We start from the raw sequence: 15,174 nt of genomic DNA on the forward strand, positions 1-15,174 counted from the left end.
CCAGTCTCTGGCAATTTTTGTCCCTGGGTTATTATTCCTGCTGGCTTTTATTGCAAAATAAAAACCAATGAAAGAACAACAAACCCATACCTTGTCTTTGTTTAGAAAAACAAAGCACCGCAGAAGAGCACACCTAGCAAGTCATTCTGTCATCCTGGGTGTAAGAAGGAAAAGACATTTACATCCCATTCACTTTATAGTCCATGACTTGTATACCATGCCTTGTGAGTTCTTTTTGTATATTTGTGCGTATAACTTAGCAGAGGGGAGGGCAAATTTTCCTTTCTTTAAAATGATTACAGGGGAAGCAAATGGTGAAGTTGTTTGCCTAGTGATGGAAATTAGCCATCTGGAAATTCTTCTCAGTTTTGAGGCCAATATTTATGTCACCATTTCCCCAGGAGACAGGATGAAAACTGAGCAGTATATGACAAGTAAAACACATTGCTTGGCTGAAAGAGAAGCCTTCAGAAGGTTGGCCAAGCTGCCCCTTGCTTTTGTGTTGCATGTGGCTGTAATGGTGATTTCTGCCGCAAGGGGGCAGTCACGCCTCAACCACTCCCAACCCTGAAGGGAAGGGTGGGGATTTTTCCTGGATATAACTTGTGAAAGAGGATGGAATCAAAAGTCTCCCTCCACCACAGTGGGCCTTTTGCAAGCTGTTTGTGCTCAGAGGTGCTAAAGTTGAAGACCCAGCCACGTTGTCATTCATTCTCGGCAGAATCTGAAGTATAGAACATTGGACCAAAAACTAGGGAGGAAATGGACAGAAGTGGGAAGTAGCTGCCTCAGAAAAAACTAGCACATCTTTTCCCCTTGAACGGAGCCTCTGGGAAAGCAGCTCTGGACTAATGCTGATGTCCCCAGGTGCCTGGGACTCACACTGAGAACCCACTGCCTCGCCCCGTTTAGAGTTTCAGGGCAGGGGAGGCAGAAAGGTCCTCTTCCCCCCCCCCCCCCCCCCCCGCCGTGGCTACTAGCTCATGTTAGAATCTCAGTCATTAAGGCCCAGAGGATAAACAGACCTCGGGGGACTGGTTTCCACTGGGGCCTTTTACCACCTGCCCCAGGGCTATTAGCAACACCCGATGTCACCAAAAGCTGAACTGCTCCACTTCTGTTCCACCACACGAAGACTCCAGGATCAGCACCTTGCCCAGGGTTCCCCGACTGGTGCTGAAAACCACGGCTGTGCTGTGGGCCCCTCTTGGCCAAGCCGCCTCCACCCACTGCGGGAGCAGAACTGACTGGCCCACCTGAAAAACGTGTTTTAAAGGACACACTCACGTAGACACCTTTAAACTCCAAGATCTCACGTCCTCTGCATCAGTGAACACGCAAAAGAAAGAAGCTAGAAGCCAGATGTGCTGCTGTGGGTGACTGACAGTCCCTGAACCAGGGTCCCGCGTTACCTTGCAGCAGCTGCAGGCGCTCATAGCCTCAGGAAGCCAGGCCGCTGCTCGAAGGCCAGGTACTGAAAATGTGCATACAGCACGCATGGTAGCAGCTCTGTTCTTCACATGTTTTGTAGGGAGGAGCAAGTTTTTTCAACTAAGGTCTCATAGTTGGAGAAGACCATCACCAAAGCTGATCCTTCCTCAAAATGCAAGAAGAGAACTAAGGTTGGGGAGAGATGTGGCTGTAGAAGGGTCTGGCCTCCCAGCCGCCCTTGCACCTCTGTGACCCCAGGCCGGCAGAGTGGCTTGACTGGCTGGGGACTTCGTATCCTCTGATATCAAAGGAGATCTGTTTGGGGGGACTGGGTCCTAATCATGCCTCCTCCCATATCCCACTTGTAGCCCGTGTGGGTGACTTACTTGTGTGATGCAAGAGCGCCCAGGAGTCAGACCTGAGACTGGCTGCCTTCCTGGGGCTGCACACTGGCCTACAGGCCTGGGGACAGAGGCTCTCATGAGGCGGCACATTATTGCATGGAAACCCTACAGCCCCTCAGAACAAGTCCTACCCAAATCTAGTCACACATTTCCTGACTCGGGAAGTGTTCCAGAAGGCCAAGAGGGTGAGGCATACTTAGGCTGAAAAATGCAGCAGAGTTACTTCTCTTCGTGCTTTCACACTTCGGCATACCTAGAATGTCCTGATATCAGATCTACCCTCGTAGAAGGAGAAGTCCCAGCCATAGAGTAGAGCCAATATAAGATTTCCCTATATCCGAGCTTTTTGTTTCCTGGAAAATATTCTACCCTTCACACATGCACCACTTGCTAATAATGAACAATCAATAATGAGGCGAGGGCCTTCCCTGGTGGCGCAGTGGTTGAGAGTCCGCCTGCCGATGCAGGGGACACGGGTTCGTGCCCCGGTCTGGGAGGATCCCACATGCCGCGGAGCGGCTGGGCCCGTGAGCCATGGCCGCTGAGCCTGCGCGTCCGGAGCCTGTGCTCCGCAACGGGAGAGGCCACAACAGTGAGAGGCCCGCGTACCGCAAAAAATAATAATAATAATAATGAGGCGAATAGACAACAGCCGTTTGTCCCCAAAGCATTTTCCCTTGAGCAGCCTGCCTGGAGGAAAGCAGTGGGCGCTCTCGTCCCTGTTGGTGTCAGCAAAGAGGGACTTAGGTTTGAGTGCTCACTGAACACAGCTGCTTCAGGGCAAATGGAAGATCCTGAGCTCTGGGCTGTCCTCAGTTCATGCCGCAGCACCGGAGAGAAGCTGCAGGGGCACTGCTGGACCTCCCACGATCCACACCGCTCGCCGATCCACACCGCCGCCGCCGCCGCCGCCGCTGCCGCGCTCAGCTCCTGCTCCCAGCGGGCAAGGGGCCTGGCCGAGGGGGAGGCGACAGTGAACAGAATGCTTGCGTGACTGGAGGCGCTGGACCAGCTACTCGCTTGGGCCCCTCCCAGGGCTGCCACTCCAAGCCCGCGGGCCTCTCCACGTGTACACGCACACGCGTGTGTAGTTCTCCTCCTCCGATGACCTCATTGGGTCCAGCTGCTCCGTTCCTGGACCACATTCTACTATGTCTATCACTGCAGAATTCCGTTTGCTGCCCTGGAACAAGGCCGCAGGAGGAGAGAACAGCTTTTCAGTGGCTTTAATTAGGCAACAGGAAAAAACACAGTCTGGCTGAAAATTACCACTTGAAGCTTGGCTGATGCCAGAAAAGCAGAACAGGCTCCCTGCGCCTGGATGAGCGAGTCATTGATTGCGAGGACACACTTGGAGCGGGGGTAGCAGGCAGCCCCCTCACTTCTGGAAAAGCAGCTGATTCTCAGTCGCCCTCTGGCCTTTACACCTGCCCGCTGTACATGCCAACCCACACACATACTTTTTTTCTTAAGCAGATCTTTATTGCTGGGGACAGGTAAAAAAAAAAAAAACTCGTCTCTGTTGTGAAAATGGGTAGAATCGGATCTGGAAGTCATTGTGGTGAACACAGATCTGGAACCCCAGGGTGGCATTTTTACAGCCACCATCCTGCCTCATCAACCTGCAGGGCACGGTCTCCCTTGCTGCGGGCGGAAGACCTTGAGTATGCCACAGCTGGCGTTTTAACCTGCTTCCGATCAGCGACAAGAATTTTAAGATATTTTGGAGCTGCTTAGTGGGAATTAAGATGCCACCCACTTCGTCTGCATCAATAACCTTTAAGATCTCTCGCACTGTAGAGACCGGGATTTTTCACTGGTGAGGTGATCCTCCCCCAGCATTTTCCCCCCAAAGTTGCCACCGTATAAACCAAAAGCACCTTTTTGGCAAACCTTCCCATTGACCTTAACCTCCACACCCCCCTCCAGAAGGGGAATTCTGGTGTCAAGGGTCCAGTTGACATTAGTGGCAAGTAGTTTAGTCGGCCCTGTATGGGCCGTAGAAGGATCAAAAATGACCTAATTTTTCTGCTGCAGTGACTTGCGAGGAGGACGTCTCAACTGGACTTTGTTTCTTTTGCCCCAGAAGGTTAAGTAGTTGCTAAGAGAGACCACCTTTGTTCCAAGGCCATCATGATACAGGGCACAGACAGAAATCCCGACCATCCTCCAAGTGAGGGTGACCTCCCCTCGTCCCCACACACCCTGCCCCCCAGGGAGACACCGGCAGGGCTCCCAGCCCTAGGACAGAGCTGGGTTTGACAGTCTCCAACTACTGCCCCATTCTTTACAGGAGGACCCGTGCTGGACTCCTTGTGTTTCTCCAACTGGCCTTCTCAGGCTTCTGAGCACGTGTTCCCGTGAAGGGGGGGAATGAACACGTGTCCACAAGGATGTCTGTAATCCGAGAGTCCACCCCCCGCAACAGCAAGTCAAACCCGGAGAGGTGGCAGCCAGAGCTCCAGCGGGGGATCTGCCTCTGACGCTCTAATCCAAACGAGAATCCCGGCTTCCAGAGGGTTCGACAGACGACCACGTTAGGGCTTGGTTCTCAAAAATTCTGAAACATAGCTGCCAAACATCCTGTGAAAGTCAAGAGGATCTTGTGTGTCCCCCCCCCCCCCCCGCCACTGCCCACCCCACGGAGCACAAGCCAAAAGAGTTTCGTTATGAAGGACAGGAATGGCCAAGTGGTTGATAACGTCCAGAGATGCCTGTTTTATTTCTTACTAGGTGACTGCATTTCAGGCTGGTAACAGTGACAGTCTAATTACCAACTAAATTTGTACCTCTGAACTACAAATCAACAATCCCACTCAGCAAGGAGCAACATGTCAACAGCTAATTGGAGGGGGCTGGGTTTTCCAAATAAATGGTCTTGATTGGCTGTGAGTGGAGCCAGGGGTGAGGCCTGAGATTCTTTTAAAGGCCCTGACTTCTGACTGAGATAGGCTGAAACCCTGTGAGGCCCTAGGCAAAGCCTTCCATCCCAAATCCTAAGAGCACAGCTGTTAGCTTCCTTTCTGTGGTCAGTTCAGCCCAAACAAGGAGCTGAGCTGGGCCCGGCAGAGCGGACCCAGGGCCTACTCTTAGCTGACCTGTTTTTGGCCTGCACTCCCACCTCAGGGCACAGCCCTTTCTGTAGGTTCTTAGGAAAAAGCTAGGCTTCTGGTAATTTTTTTGTCTCTTTTAAGTTCTGCTTTGAGAAGAAAAGGGAATGCAGGGGTGACCAAGGGTGGGCAAGAGCACCTCAGCAGAGCTCCAGCGGCCCCAGGCCCAGAGCCGGGCTGAGTCAGGTCTGAGCTGGTGAGCGGTGCTCCTCCGGGAACACAGGACCACCGCGTCTTCTTGGGAAGATGTCCAAGGGGGAGAACTTAGTAACAACATTCCAAGATTGTAGGGGCTGTTCATCTGAGAAGGTAGAAACTGGGAGAAGGTCAAGATCAAGGAAGAAAGAGCTAGAAGGAAGGAATGAGCAGCTCCTTCTTATCACATGGGAGGCGCTCCATCAAAGTAAGCAATTAGTACGGGAATCATTACCGTAGCTACTCTCTTCCTCACCAGAAAAGAACACAAACTTCCTTTGAGGGCTGGAGAGCCCCTGCCCGAGAACCGGCTGACAAGCTGGTGTTTTTCCCTCAGACCAAGGCAGACCAAGTCAATTAGGAAAGGACGTCCTCGCCAGCAGCTCTGCACGGGGCCTCCGCGGCTGCCGCGCTCTCCCTGTTCCACCCGCCGCGCGTGCGCCTCTGAACCCTCGGGCTCTGCTCGTACGTGCCGGCACCTAAGGCAGAGCCAGAGCACCGATGCTCTGTCCCTTGGTGCCCACTTGACAGAAGAACACCCTGGCAAATACCTCACCAAGAGCTAGGGACCAAGAGAAGGCTGCAGTCCCAGTTCGGGCTGGGTTATGCCAGCCCCGCGAATCCCAAGCAGAGTCTCCAAACACGGAGGTTCTTCTGCTGCTGGAGAGGATGCGCACCCTAGGGTGCTAGCTGAGGAGTTAATGCAGAAAACAAGGCACCACAGAGAGGTTGGACACTTGGGCTGTGTGATTCGGGACACCCTGGGAAAGTCCAAGGGTGGAGGGAAGGGCGGGGGAGGGGGAGGAGAAGAATGCGTTTTAAATAACATCCCGGGAAGCGGGAGCCCGACTAGATGGGCTCTGGTTTGAGCTTTTCTGCTAGGAAGTCATTCACAAAGGCCTCCACAATGGCAGGGGTGATCTCCTCCACGTCCATCACGTACTTGGCCCGGGCTGACATGTCCAGAATGGTGAGCAAAGGGGCAGCCTCGGGCAGGTTGGTGTAATCTCGCAGGGAGTCGGTCATGTCATCCTGGAAGTCACCGGAGGGAAAGAAAACCAGTAAGTTTCCAAGAAAGAGGGTAGAGAGTCCCCTGGGCCCGGACTCCCCAGACGGCCTAGGGACGGAGCCACCACATCATCCTGGAGCGAGGCCGGCCTCCAGGAAAGATGGGCTCTCAGAACGGGGAGCAGCCTGGTTCATAAAATTCTCTCTCTGCATCACCCCAAACCCCAGGCAAGCCATCTTTTCTTATTAGCATGAAAGCAGCTTTAACTTGTGAAAATGGGATGTCCTTTGATTACTTACTTTTGCAACCAACTCTCAATTATCTGCAGCCCCACTGTGGGCCCAGGCCAATCTGGACTTCAACTTCAGAATGTTTTTAAGAAAACAGCCCACTGCCCCCAGCCCCACAGCTGCAGCAGGGGCAGGAGTTACACCGCCAGTTCAGAAGCCGGGGCCCCTGAAGTGCTACTGAAGTTTACACGGGTCGCTGTATTTACCATACGTTCCCAGTGACTGCCCTGAGGAATTTCCCTAGTATCAGATGTAGCTTTAAAGTATAAAGGCAAAGAGAAATCCAAAGACAAGGAGAAAGATTTGTAAGGGAGCAACCACCTGAGATTACCTTTCACGCTGCTGATACAGGAAATGGGCTGTCTATACCCATCCCCAGCTTGTCTTACCATAAAATGTGCAAAACTCTCCACTGAATGAAAAGCCCTGAGTCGCCCTGCCGAAAAAGGACTCGGGGTATTCCTGGCCTTAAATGCGGGTGAGCAGGAGGCTCACCGGGCTCTGAGACAAGAAACATTTCTTTCTGAAAGGGCAGTTCTTTAGGAAAGATGATTAGTTACTGTCTTTCTTTCCCCCACCCTATAAAGAGCACGCACTTCCCAGCAATGCCGGGGATTCAGCATCTCTGGCAGCATTCACCCAACTCAGGGCCTCCATCTGGGTTAATAAACAATCTTCACGATAAACAGAGGGGAGACACCTGGACAAATACCATACATCCAATTCCCGTTAGGAGGCCGAGCCAGAGCCCGCTGCCTCCCCTTCACTTTCCCTGGAGCAAACGCGGGGAGATGAATTTTAACGTCTGTTAAGGCTTCAGAAGGGGCAACTTCTGCCTGCGGGAGAGGACAGGATCAAGACAAAGCCGCAGCCCGCTCAGCCCTGGGGGATCGTGAAGGGCCTAAGTCCAGGGCTCAGAGGCCCCCAGTCGGTGCCTGATGCTCCTGCGCCCTGTGCTCCTTCCTGGCTGCCTTGCTTCCGAGGTCAGACCAAGAGAGCTGCCAAGTCCAGGAGCCCAGGTGCAGAGCAGGGGAAGGCCTGGCGGTGGGTGGGAGAGCTGGAGCAGCGGATGCCCCCGGGCCTCTGCCCAACCTCCTGGTCCAGGCTGGGCGGCCCGTCTGCCAGACCCGCACGGACAGAGGAAGGGAGAGCACTGCTTCCAGAGTCACTCCTCATCTCACGTTCACTCCTCTCTCTGCCACCCACTTAATGCAGGACTTTGGCAGAAACTTCTCGGAGCCCAGCTCTCCTAAAACATGTGAAACGGATTCAATAATGGCTCACGTGGGGCTCCGCCAGCGTGAGAGCCAGCCCGCACTCACAGCCCGCCCGGGCGGGGCTCGGAGCCGGCTCACCCTCTCTGAGCCTCACCCTCCTCATCTGTGGGACGGTAAGGACGATGCTCCCTGCCCACGAGGTGAGGAGCACGTGGGTGGTCCAGGTGAGGCACCTCGCTCGGGCCTGGCCTATAGGAAACCTGCCATTGCTCCTTTTCAGCCACGTTTGTAACGCGGCCACCGGAGCCCTCCAGCCCTGCCCCCGCGCTGGCTCCGCCCTTTCTCCTCTGCGCCCATCTTTTCTCTCCGAGCCGTTCGAAAGGGGTTAGAGTTTAATACATTCAGAGCGGCTTCCATTTGTGCTTTGTGTGGAGCGGGCTGGGGACCCCCAAGGCAGGGCCCTGTGAACCTGCTTTGTTCCCTCCACCCCACGGCTGGGCAGGGTGACTTCAGCTGCCTTCCAGGGGCCCGCGGAGCAGGGGCGGCTACTGAGGTGATGAATGGGTGGTTCCGGGTGTCGCGCCGCCGCGGCATCCCCTGGGATCCAAACAGCGTGAAATGAGCAGGGGCTCGGACCAACTGGAGGTACAGATGGGAGCAAGGAGGGCAGGGGGGCTTCAAAACGTGTATCCGTCAGTAACTGGCTTAGGCCGGTTCCCCGGGTGGGGGAAGGCAGCGGCACCTGTGCGGAGGGTGGCTCGGGGTGGGGACCGGGGAGACGTGGCTGCGACCATCTTGCAGATTCCACGTGTGCGGGACCCAGGCTCCCAGACCCCCGGGGAGGCGGCCCAGCTTAAGGGCCTGCCCCTCGTCCCTCCCCCTCCCCCTCTCCCGGTGGCGAGCCTTCTGCTCGGTCCAGCCCAGACGAAGGCCCTCCAGGGACAGGCCTGGGGTGGGAGACACAGGGATGCCAGGAACGTCAGCACTCTCCCTGGGCTGGAGGGGTAATTGCAGGTCGGAGTGGTGGTCGGATCCCCGCCGGCATCCCATGATGGGAAAAGGCCCCCTTGCGGGCCGGGGGAGGGGACTAACCAAGAAGACACTCTGTAAAGCACCAAGAGCTTGGTTTGGACCCAGCCCAGAGGGAGTAAGTGTTGATCGCGATCTTTGTGGCTCCCCAGCAGCCGGGGTGGGCACAGCCTGGGTGCAAGGGGTGGGGGGGCCTCTGTCGTGGGAGGGCCTCCTGCGGCCCTGAGGCTGCTGTGTGTGAGAGATGGCAAGAAGGAGGCGGCAGGGGCCAGAATTGGTTTTCCTTGACATCTTCTTATGCTACATTTGTTTGTGGAGTGTTCTGGAAGCACGGTCACCCCAGAACCCCTTCAGACATCCCCAAGGGCTGTTATCACCGGTGTTTTAAAGCGGGCCAGCTGAGCCAGCCCCGGGGCCAGGCCACAGCAGCACTCACCTCCCCCGCCACAAAGAACAGAAGCGGCGCCTCCTCCTCTTTGGCTTTGTACTTGGCGATGATCTTCTCAGCTATGGGCTGGATCAGCTGCTTGGCCGCCTCGGACTCCCCGTCATCCTCAGAATCTGTGACAGGAGAGAGAAAGACACAAAGACGCACTGGCTTGTCAATCAAGATGGAGTGGTGCCTGGGTCCAGGGCCTGACTTGCCCATCTGAGCAGCGCCTGAAGGGAAGAGAAGCCTCCCCTGGGACACCAGCCTCGCCTCCTGGGTGCAGGAGCGTGTGTCCCCAGGCATAGGCCAGCATGCTCGCTGCTCTCACACACAGGCTGTCCTGAACCACGCCCCCAGGAAGAACCAAGTAGCGCTAATGCCCAGGCAAGTGCAGTCCTGTTCACTGAGCTCTTCACAAACCCACCTTGGAAGCTAAGCCTCCCCTAGGCCAGGACCTGAGGTCCCGGCAGTTTTTCCTCACAATCACAGAATGAGATGCTGTGACCGCGGATCTCTGACTTCCTAATGGAAATGGCAGAACTGGTGGTGGTGGGTCAGGACTGTGGTCTGATCAGCAGCTTTGGTGGTGGTTGGGAAGCACCAGGGCACTGGCAACTTCACAGCTGGCAGCGGGACTTGGCTGGGAAGGGACAGGCTGACTGCAGGGAAGAACCCCCAGCCGGGCTCTGGCCTCCAGTGAAACAGCAGCATGGGAGCAGCTCACTCCTGCTGAACCCTGAAACCCAGAGCAAGCGCAGACCGGGGGTGGGTGGAAACAGGTGCCCCGGAAGTGCCACACCACCCGGGAGGCCCAGTGCGCAGGCTCGGCCCCACACACTCTAGATCCACAGTTAATTAGCTCCGTGATGCTGGGAACTCGCTCTGCCTCCCTGGGACCCTATTTCCACATCTGCAAATGGCCAGTGAGGTTCCCTACGGTCCCTCAGTTCAGAATTGCTTCCCAGGCCCCAGGATGTGGGCGTGTGAGCCTGCCCAGGAAAGCCCCAAGGTGAATGGTCCCCCAAGGCCAGCCCCTCCCAGGGCCTCTGCCCTCCAAGCGCAGGGCCAGCCTGCAAGCCAGTTTGCTTCAGGATTCCCTCAAGTCTGCATGTTGGCTCCCGCCTGGGGGCCCCCAAACCAGACTCGCAGAGAATGGGGGTCGGATGCTGCCTGCATTCTCCAGCCCCTCACCGTGGTGCGTATGGCAGCAGCTCAGCCGTGATTCCGGTACCCAGATTTACTTTAAGTTGGAACCAAGCAACGAGTCCCAAGGCAGAGGGCAAGGTGGACCTTGGCCAGCAGTTGCTCCGTTTGCAGAAGGAACCAGGGTCACCCTATGGGCCTGCAGGGAGCCCGGAGTGGGTGTTCTGTGTCCTCCTGCTGTCACCCACTGAAAGTCAGAGTGGGAGAGGCGGGGAGACTGAGGGGCTCTCAGCCCCGGAGATGCCCCCCGAGGCCGGGCCCTGCTCCAGCCACCCTGGCGCAGCTCCTCAGAGCACAGGTGAGCGGCAGCAGCAGCTGGGGACGAGCCTTGGCCTAAGGGGCCCAGCCCCCCACAGCTGCTGTGCTGCAGCCCGGCCCCCAACAATGGGTCTGTTCATCACGGGGCCGAGGGCTTCCTCCCGGGCTGACCTCTTCCTCCCAGCTGGCAGCCGGGAGCAGCTAGGAAGGAAAGCACAGCAGCAGCTCCCAGAACACCACCCCCCACAGGGGAGAACCACGAGTAAATCACTGGGGTCAGGAGCACGGCAGCCGCGGAGACAAAGGCCCAGGCCCTGCGTTGCTGGCGACAGAAAGAAGATGTGGGGACAGACTTCCCAGACCCCCACCCAGTGAGCTCTGCCCATCCCGTCCCACCCTGGGGCTCCCGCTGAGCTTCATACCTACAAAAAGGACGAGGCAGGGGCCCTCGTTGAGCTGCACGGCGTTGGAGTCGGAGAGCTCCAGCACGGGCTTGGGGTGCCACGGGAAGCCCCTGCAGTCCTCGTCGTTCAGCACCTCCACCCGCCCCTGCCGCGTGATCACCTCCCCCTGTGGGTCCAGCACAATGAGGGTGGGGATGCCTGCAAGAGAGGGCGCGAGATTGGCCACAGACCCACAGTCCACGGGATGGCCCCCTAGGACACAATTCAGCCAGAGAGCTCTGGGATGGAAGCTGGGCTCAGCCTCTGAAGAGCCAGGGAGCCTCCCTGGGTTGGCAGGTAACATCTCCATGGGAGCCTAATAAGCAAGTCACTCCCCCGCCCCCCGGCTCCTGGTGAATGCACTGAAGCTCCCACCTTATCCTACCGCCACGTAAAGATCAACAAGGCTGTGCGTTTCAGAACTCAGCACGGGGGCTTGGCACATAGAAGCAGGGAAGTCCTAGAGAGATCCCCAAGAAGCAGGAGCTGCTCCCATACCTGCAGGGAGTCTAAACCTCATGAGGTGGTGTGAACACCCACTCCCCTGTAATGCAGACCAGCACAGGTCAAGGGCAGGAGGGCCCCACCCGTGCAAGCACTGGGGGCCTGTTGCGGGGAGGAGCCTGGGACAGGGGCTGCCAGGGGCAGAAGGACACGAGGAGGACAGCTGGCCGCCATCTCCAGCCCTGCTGCTTGGGGAGGTTCCAGCATTCGCTCTGAGGGAGGCAGTCCCTGGAGGGAACATGCTGACGGCAGTGCTGTCGCCCTCATGTTAGAATCCTGGGCTGGGGTAAGAAACGCAACACAAAGCGCCCCGCAAACCACAGCCCGCCTCTAACCATGAAGCCTCCAGTGGAAAATCAGAGGAGATCCCTCCTGGGTTACAGTCGCATGTGGGTTTTCCACCTCCCTGTTTTTTGTACCCCATTCCCCGCTGCTTCTCCTCCAGCCACCACCCACAGAGGCAGACTCGGCCCTGCCCTTTGGGGACACTTGTCTCTCCACTGGCAGCTGGTCCCCTCCCCCCTTGCACCAACCAGCTGCCTTCCCTCTGGAGCTGACCGGAGCTTTAATTTTATATGGGCCAGGGAAAGCCAGAGCAATTTAATATTTATAGATTCCACAGCATTCAGTCGGTAATTTGCTCCACTGACATTTTACTTCGCCACGGGGGGCGATGCTGAGGTACCAGAAATACAGCCCTGCTGTTATGACCTGCATGGTGGCTGGGGCAGCGGGCATGCAGTGGTGAGCCTGTCTGAAAAAGGAAAAACGAGTCTATTATGTTCACACCTATTAGAAGGAGTGGCTTGGCATGTTAGGGAACAGGTCCAGAGAGAAACAGACTCTGGGGACTGCCTTTCCCACAACGCACAGCACATACAAACGCACGTGGCTGCAGCCGGCACACTCGGGCTTTTAGGATGCGCCCAGAGCTGTCCGGGCCTCCTGAGTTGTCCGGGTCTCCTGAGTTGTGTGTCAGAGTACAAGAGACTTGGGGCATTTCCAGCCTCATCCGCACAATGGCATGTCATCCCCCAGAGGCCTGGGGCTCACATCAGGTGTGTCCCCAACCCGGATCGGGCTGGGCTTGAGTCAGAAACCTGAAGGGAGCCTGGGGCTGGGGCCCACAACATGACAGTCTGGCCATCTGCAGACAAATACCTCCCCAGCACCATACCTCATCTCAAAAATGCCTTGGCCAAGGTCTTTAATCAGTTTCTGAAATTGGGCAATTTCAAGTGTTGGGCTAAACCAGGGCCTGCCCACTGCTATGATTAGACACTGCAGCAGGCCTGTTTGTAGCTCAGACGTGGGATGCTGAGTTGGTCTGTGGAGGGCAAGCAGGCACAGAGGACGGACAGAAAAGGCAGGAGAAGTAAAATCCAAAGGCAAAGAAGCTCACTTCCTGGTTTGGTGCCTCGGTTTCTCCCAGTGACTACTCTAAGAGGCTTCTTTGTTACCACGGCTGCAGCCTCTCTCCAGTCATGGCTGGTGGGGACCAGGGCAGCAGGGCAGGGACACAGGCCCCCAGCTGGCTGCCATGGCGTCCTCGCCAAGTCAACAGAGGAACAGCTCCGCTGGGCCCCCGGGTCTCCCCACTCCTCCCCCACGGCTACGTGAAAGCGAAGTCCCCCTTGTATTTGGTGCTTTGAGCCCAAGATGATGAGGTGCATGTGCCTGTGGAGTGTAAACAGAAAGCGACTCGGTACAATGACCACAGACTTCAACCAAGAGAAGCCCATTTCCGGCACATGGACAGAGAAAAAGAATCAACAAGCATCGGGCCAGGCCGCCTTCCCATCACCGGATCTTGGGTTAGCTTGGCCCTGGAGCCCTAAGTGTCTATGTTCCTCCAGAGACAACCAGCAGGTGAGAAAAGGAAGCTTGCTCTCAGGGCATCTGCTCTGTGCTCCGCACAGGGCGTGGGACCTCACTCACTCCTGAAGTATGATTATCCTCCTCCTGCAGATGTTCAAGTTGCCTGCCCAAGGTCGTCTGGCCAGTAAGTGGCCACGGTGGGACAGGAAGCCTGGTCTGCCTGCTGGAAAAGCTGCTGCTCTTTCTACCAGGCCGGCCACTGGCGGGAGCGCTCACAGCCCGGGGTTGGGGACTCTCATCCCCATGGAGGAGCTGGGCAGGGTGGGCCCTGCATCCACACTCTCTGCACCACCCACCTCCCTCTTCTCTGAGGCTTTGGGGAAGGAGGCTGAGATACGATCACCTCTCCCCTCTCTCCCCCGCCCCCCGCCCCATCAGGCCTTTCCTGCTCCCCCCTCCCTTGAAGCAGGTTCCCCGAAGCAGAGACTTCTAAGGAGAAAATAGGGCAGAGCCTCTTATGGGAAACTTAAAGGGAATGGAAAATTTCTAATCAATGCCTTTGTACAGAATAACTACCACCCCAGCAAGGGGCTCGCTTCCCTGACGGGAATGAAAAGGGAGCAGTTCGCCTCTGCTTCTCTTGAACTTGTCGTTTCCCAGCTGGGATGGCTGGAATGGTTGGAGGCAGAGTACAGTAAGAATTCTAAGGAAGACCCCGGAAAGTCACTTAACTGCTCAGAGCCTCATTTCCACACCGTCAAATGGGGGTAGTGACAGTTTCCTGTCTTACTTGGGGGCTGGAAGTAGAATGACACGTAGAAAATGCTTTCGAGCAGACCATCTGGCACCCAGTAAGTACTCCGTAAATATTAGCTCTTATTATAAATAAGTTCATCATTATTTTTTTTAATCATCCCTAAGTTGATCATTTGGCTCGCGAGAAGGGACAGAAGACTGGTGCCTTGCTCTCGTGAGATAAACAGAAACCTCCACGCTGGCTCGAGGGAGTTTGCTAAAGTAATAGAACACCGAGGCGACGTCAACACCACAGGGAGGGCTCCGGGGATGGTATAATGCTGCCACGTGTGCGGCTGGTGTTCTGTCGGTTGCACCACCCCAAGCTTAACCTCTGCGAGTAGAACACACACTCTGCGCTCCTAGAGAGGGCTTCAGCCCCAGGCCCCCACCCAGGGGAGCTTGGGTGGACCACAGCAGTGCCTCAGAATCCCCTTCAGCATCTCCCCGAAAACCTAGAGAAGAAGGAACAAGGCCTAAGAAGCCGGCTCCATACTGTTTCCTCCTGGGAGGAGCCGATTCGTGAGTATTTAAAACCATCTCAAAGCCACGTGCGGGACTTCCCTGGTAGCGCAGTGGTTAAGTATCCACCTGCCAATGAAGGGGACACGGGTTCGAGCCCTGGTCCGGGAAGATCCCACATGCCGCAGAGCAACTAAGCCCGTGCGTCACAACTACTGAGCCTGTGCTCTAGAGCCCGCGAGCCACAACTACTGAGCCCACGTGCCACAACTACTGAAGCCCGCACGCCTAGAGCCCGTGCTCCGCAACAGGAGAAGCCACTGCAATGAGAAGCCTGTCCACAGAGTAGCCCCCGCTCGCCACAACTAGAGAAAGCCCATGCACAGCAACGAAGACCCAACGCGGCCGGAAAAAAAAAAAAGCCACGTGCATGGAGACTGTCCCACAGTTGCGTTTGGTTGCTTTCCTATCACCAAGGAAAGAGGGAGTTTCAAAGGAGGTGGTGGGTCTGGGGCAGCACCTGGGGGTGGGAGAGGACCTGGTCAGGGCCGTAACCCAACTTTGTTTCTCTGCTTC

The 15,174-nt window shown here is 56.4% G+C and overlaps 1 protein-coding gene across 2 annotated transcripts in view; it reads right to left on the reverse strand.

Moving 5' to 3' along the window:
• Positions 1 to 4,526: 4,526 nt before the first annotated feature.
• Positions 4,527 to 15,174, reverse strand: part of NXN (nucleoredoxin) — a 141,218-nt gene continuing 130,570 nt past the window's right edge. Inside the window, exons 6-8 of one of the 2 annotated variants that reach the window (XM_067714650.1) lie at positions 10,999 to 11,178; positions 9,122 to 9,246; positions 4,527 to 6,172 (exon numbers count right to left, since the gene is read on the reverse strand). In XM_067714650.1, coding sequence (XP_067570751.1) covers positions 5,990 to 6,172; positions 9,122 to 9,246; positions 10,999 to 11,178 — 488 coding nt within the window. In that variant the 3' untranslated portion in view covers positions 4,527 to 5,989. The remainder of the gene's footprint in view (positions 6,173 to 9,121; positions 9,247 to 10,998; positions 11,179 to 15,174) is intronic. The other variant, XM_067714651.1, reaches the window with a different exon arrangement.

The sequence above is a fragment of the Pseudorca crassidens genome, chromosome 19 (assembly GCF_039906515.1).
Source record: "Pseudorca crassidens isolate mPseCra1 chromosome 19, mPseCra1.hap1, whole genome shotgun sequence".
NCBI lineage: Eukaryota > Metazoa > Chordata > Mammalia > Artiodactyla > Delphinidae > Pseudorca > Pseudorca crassidens.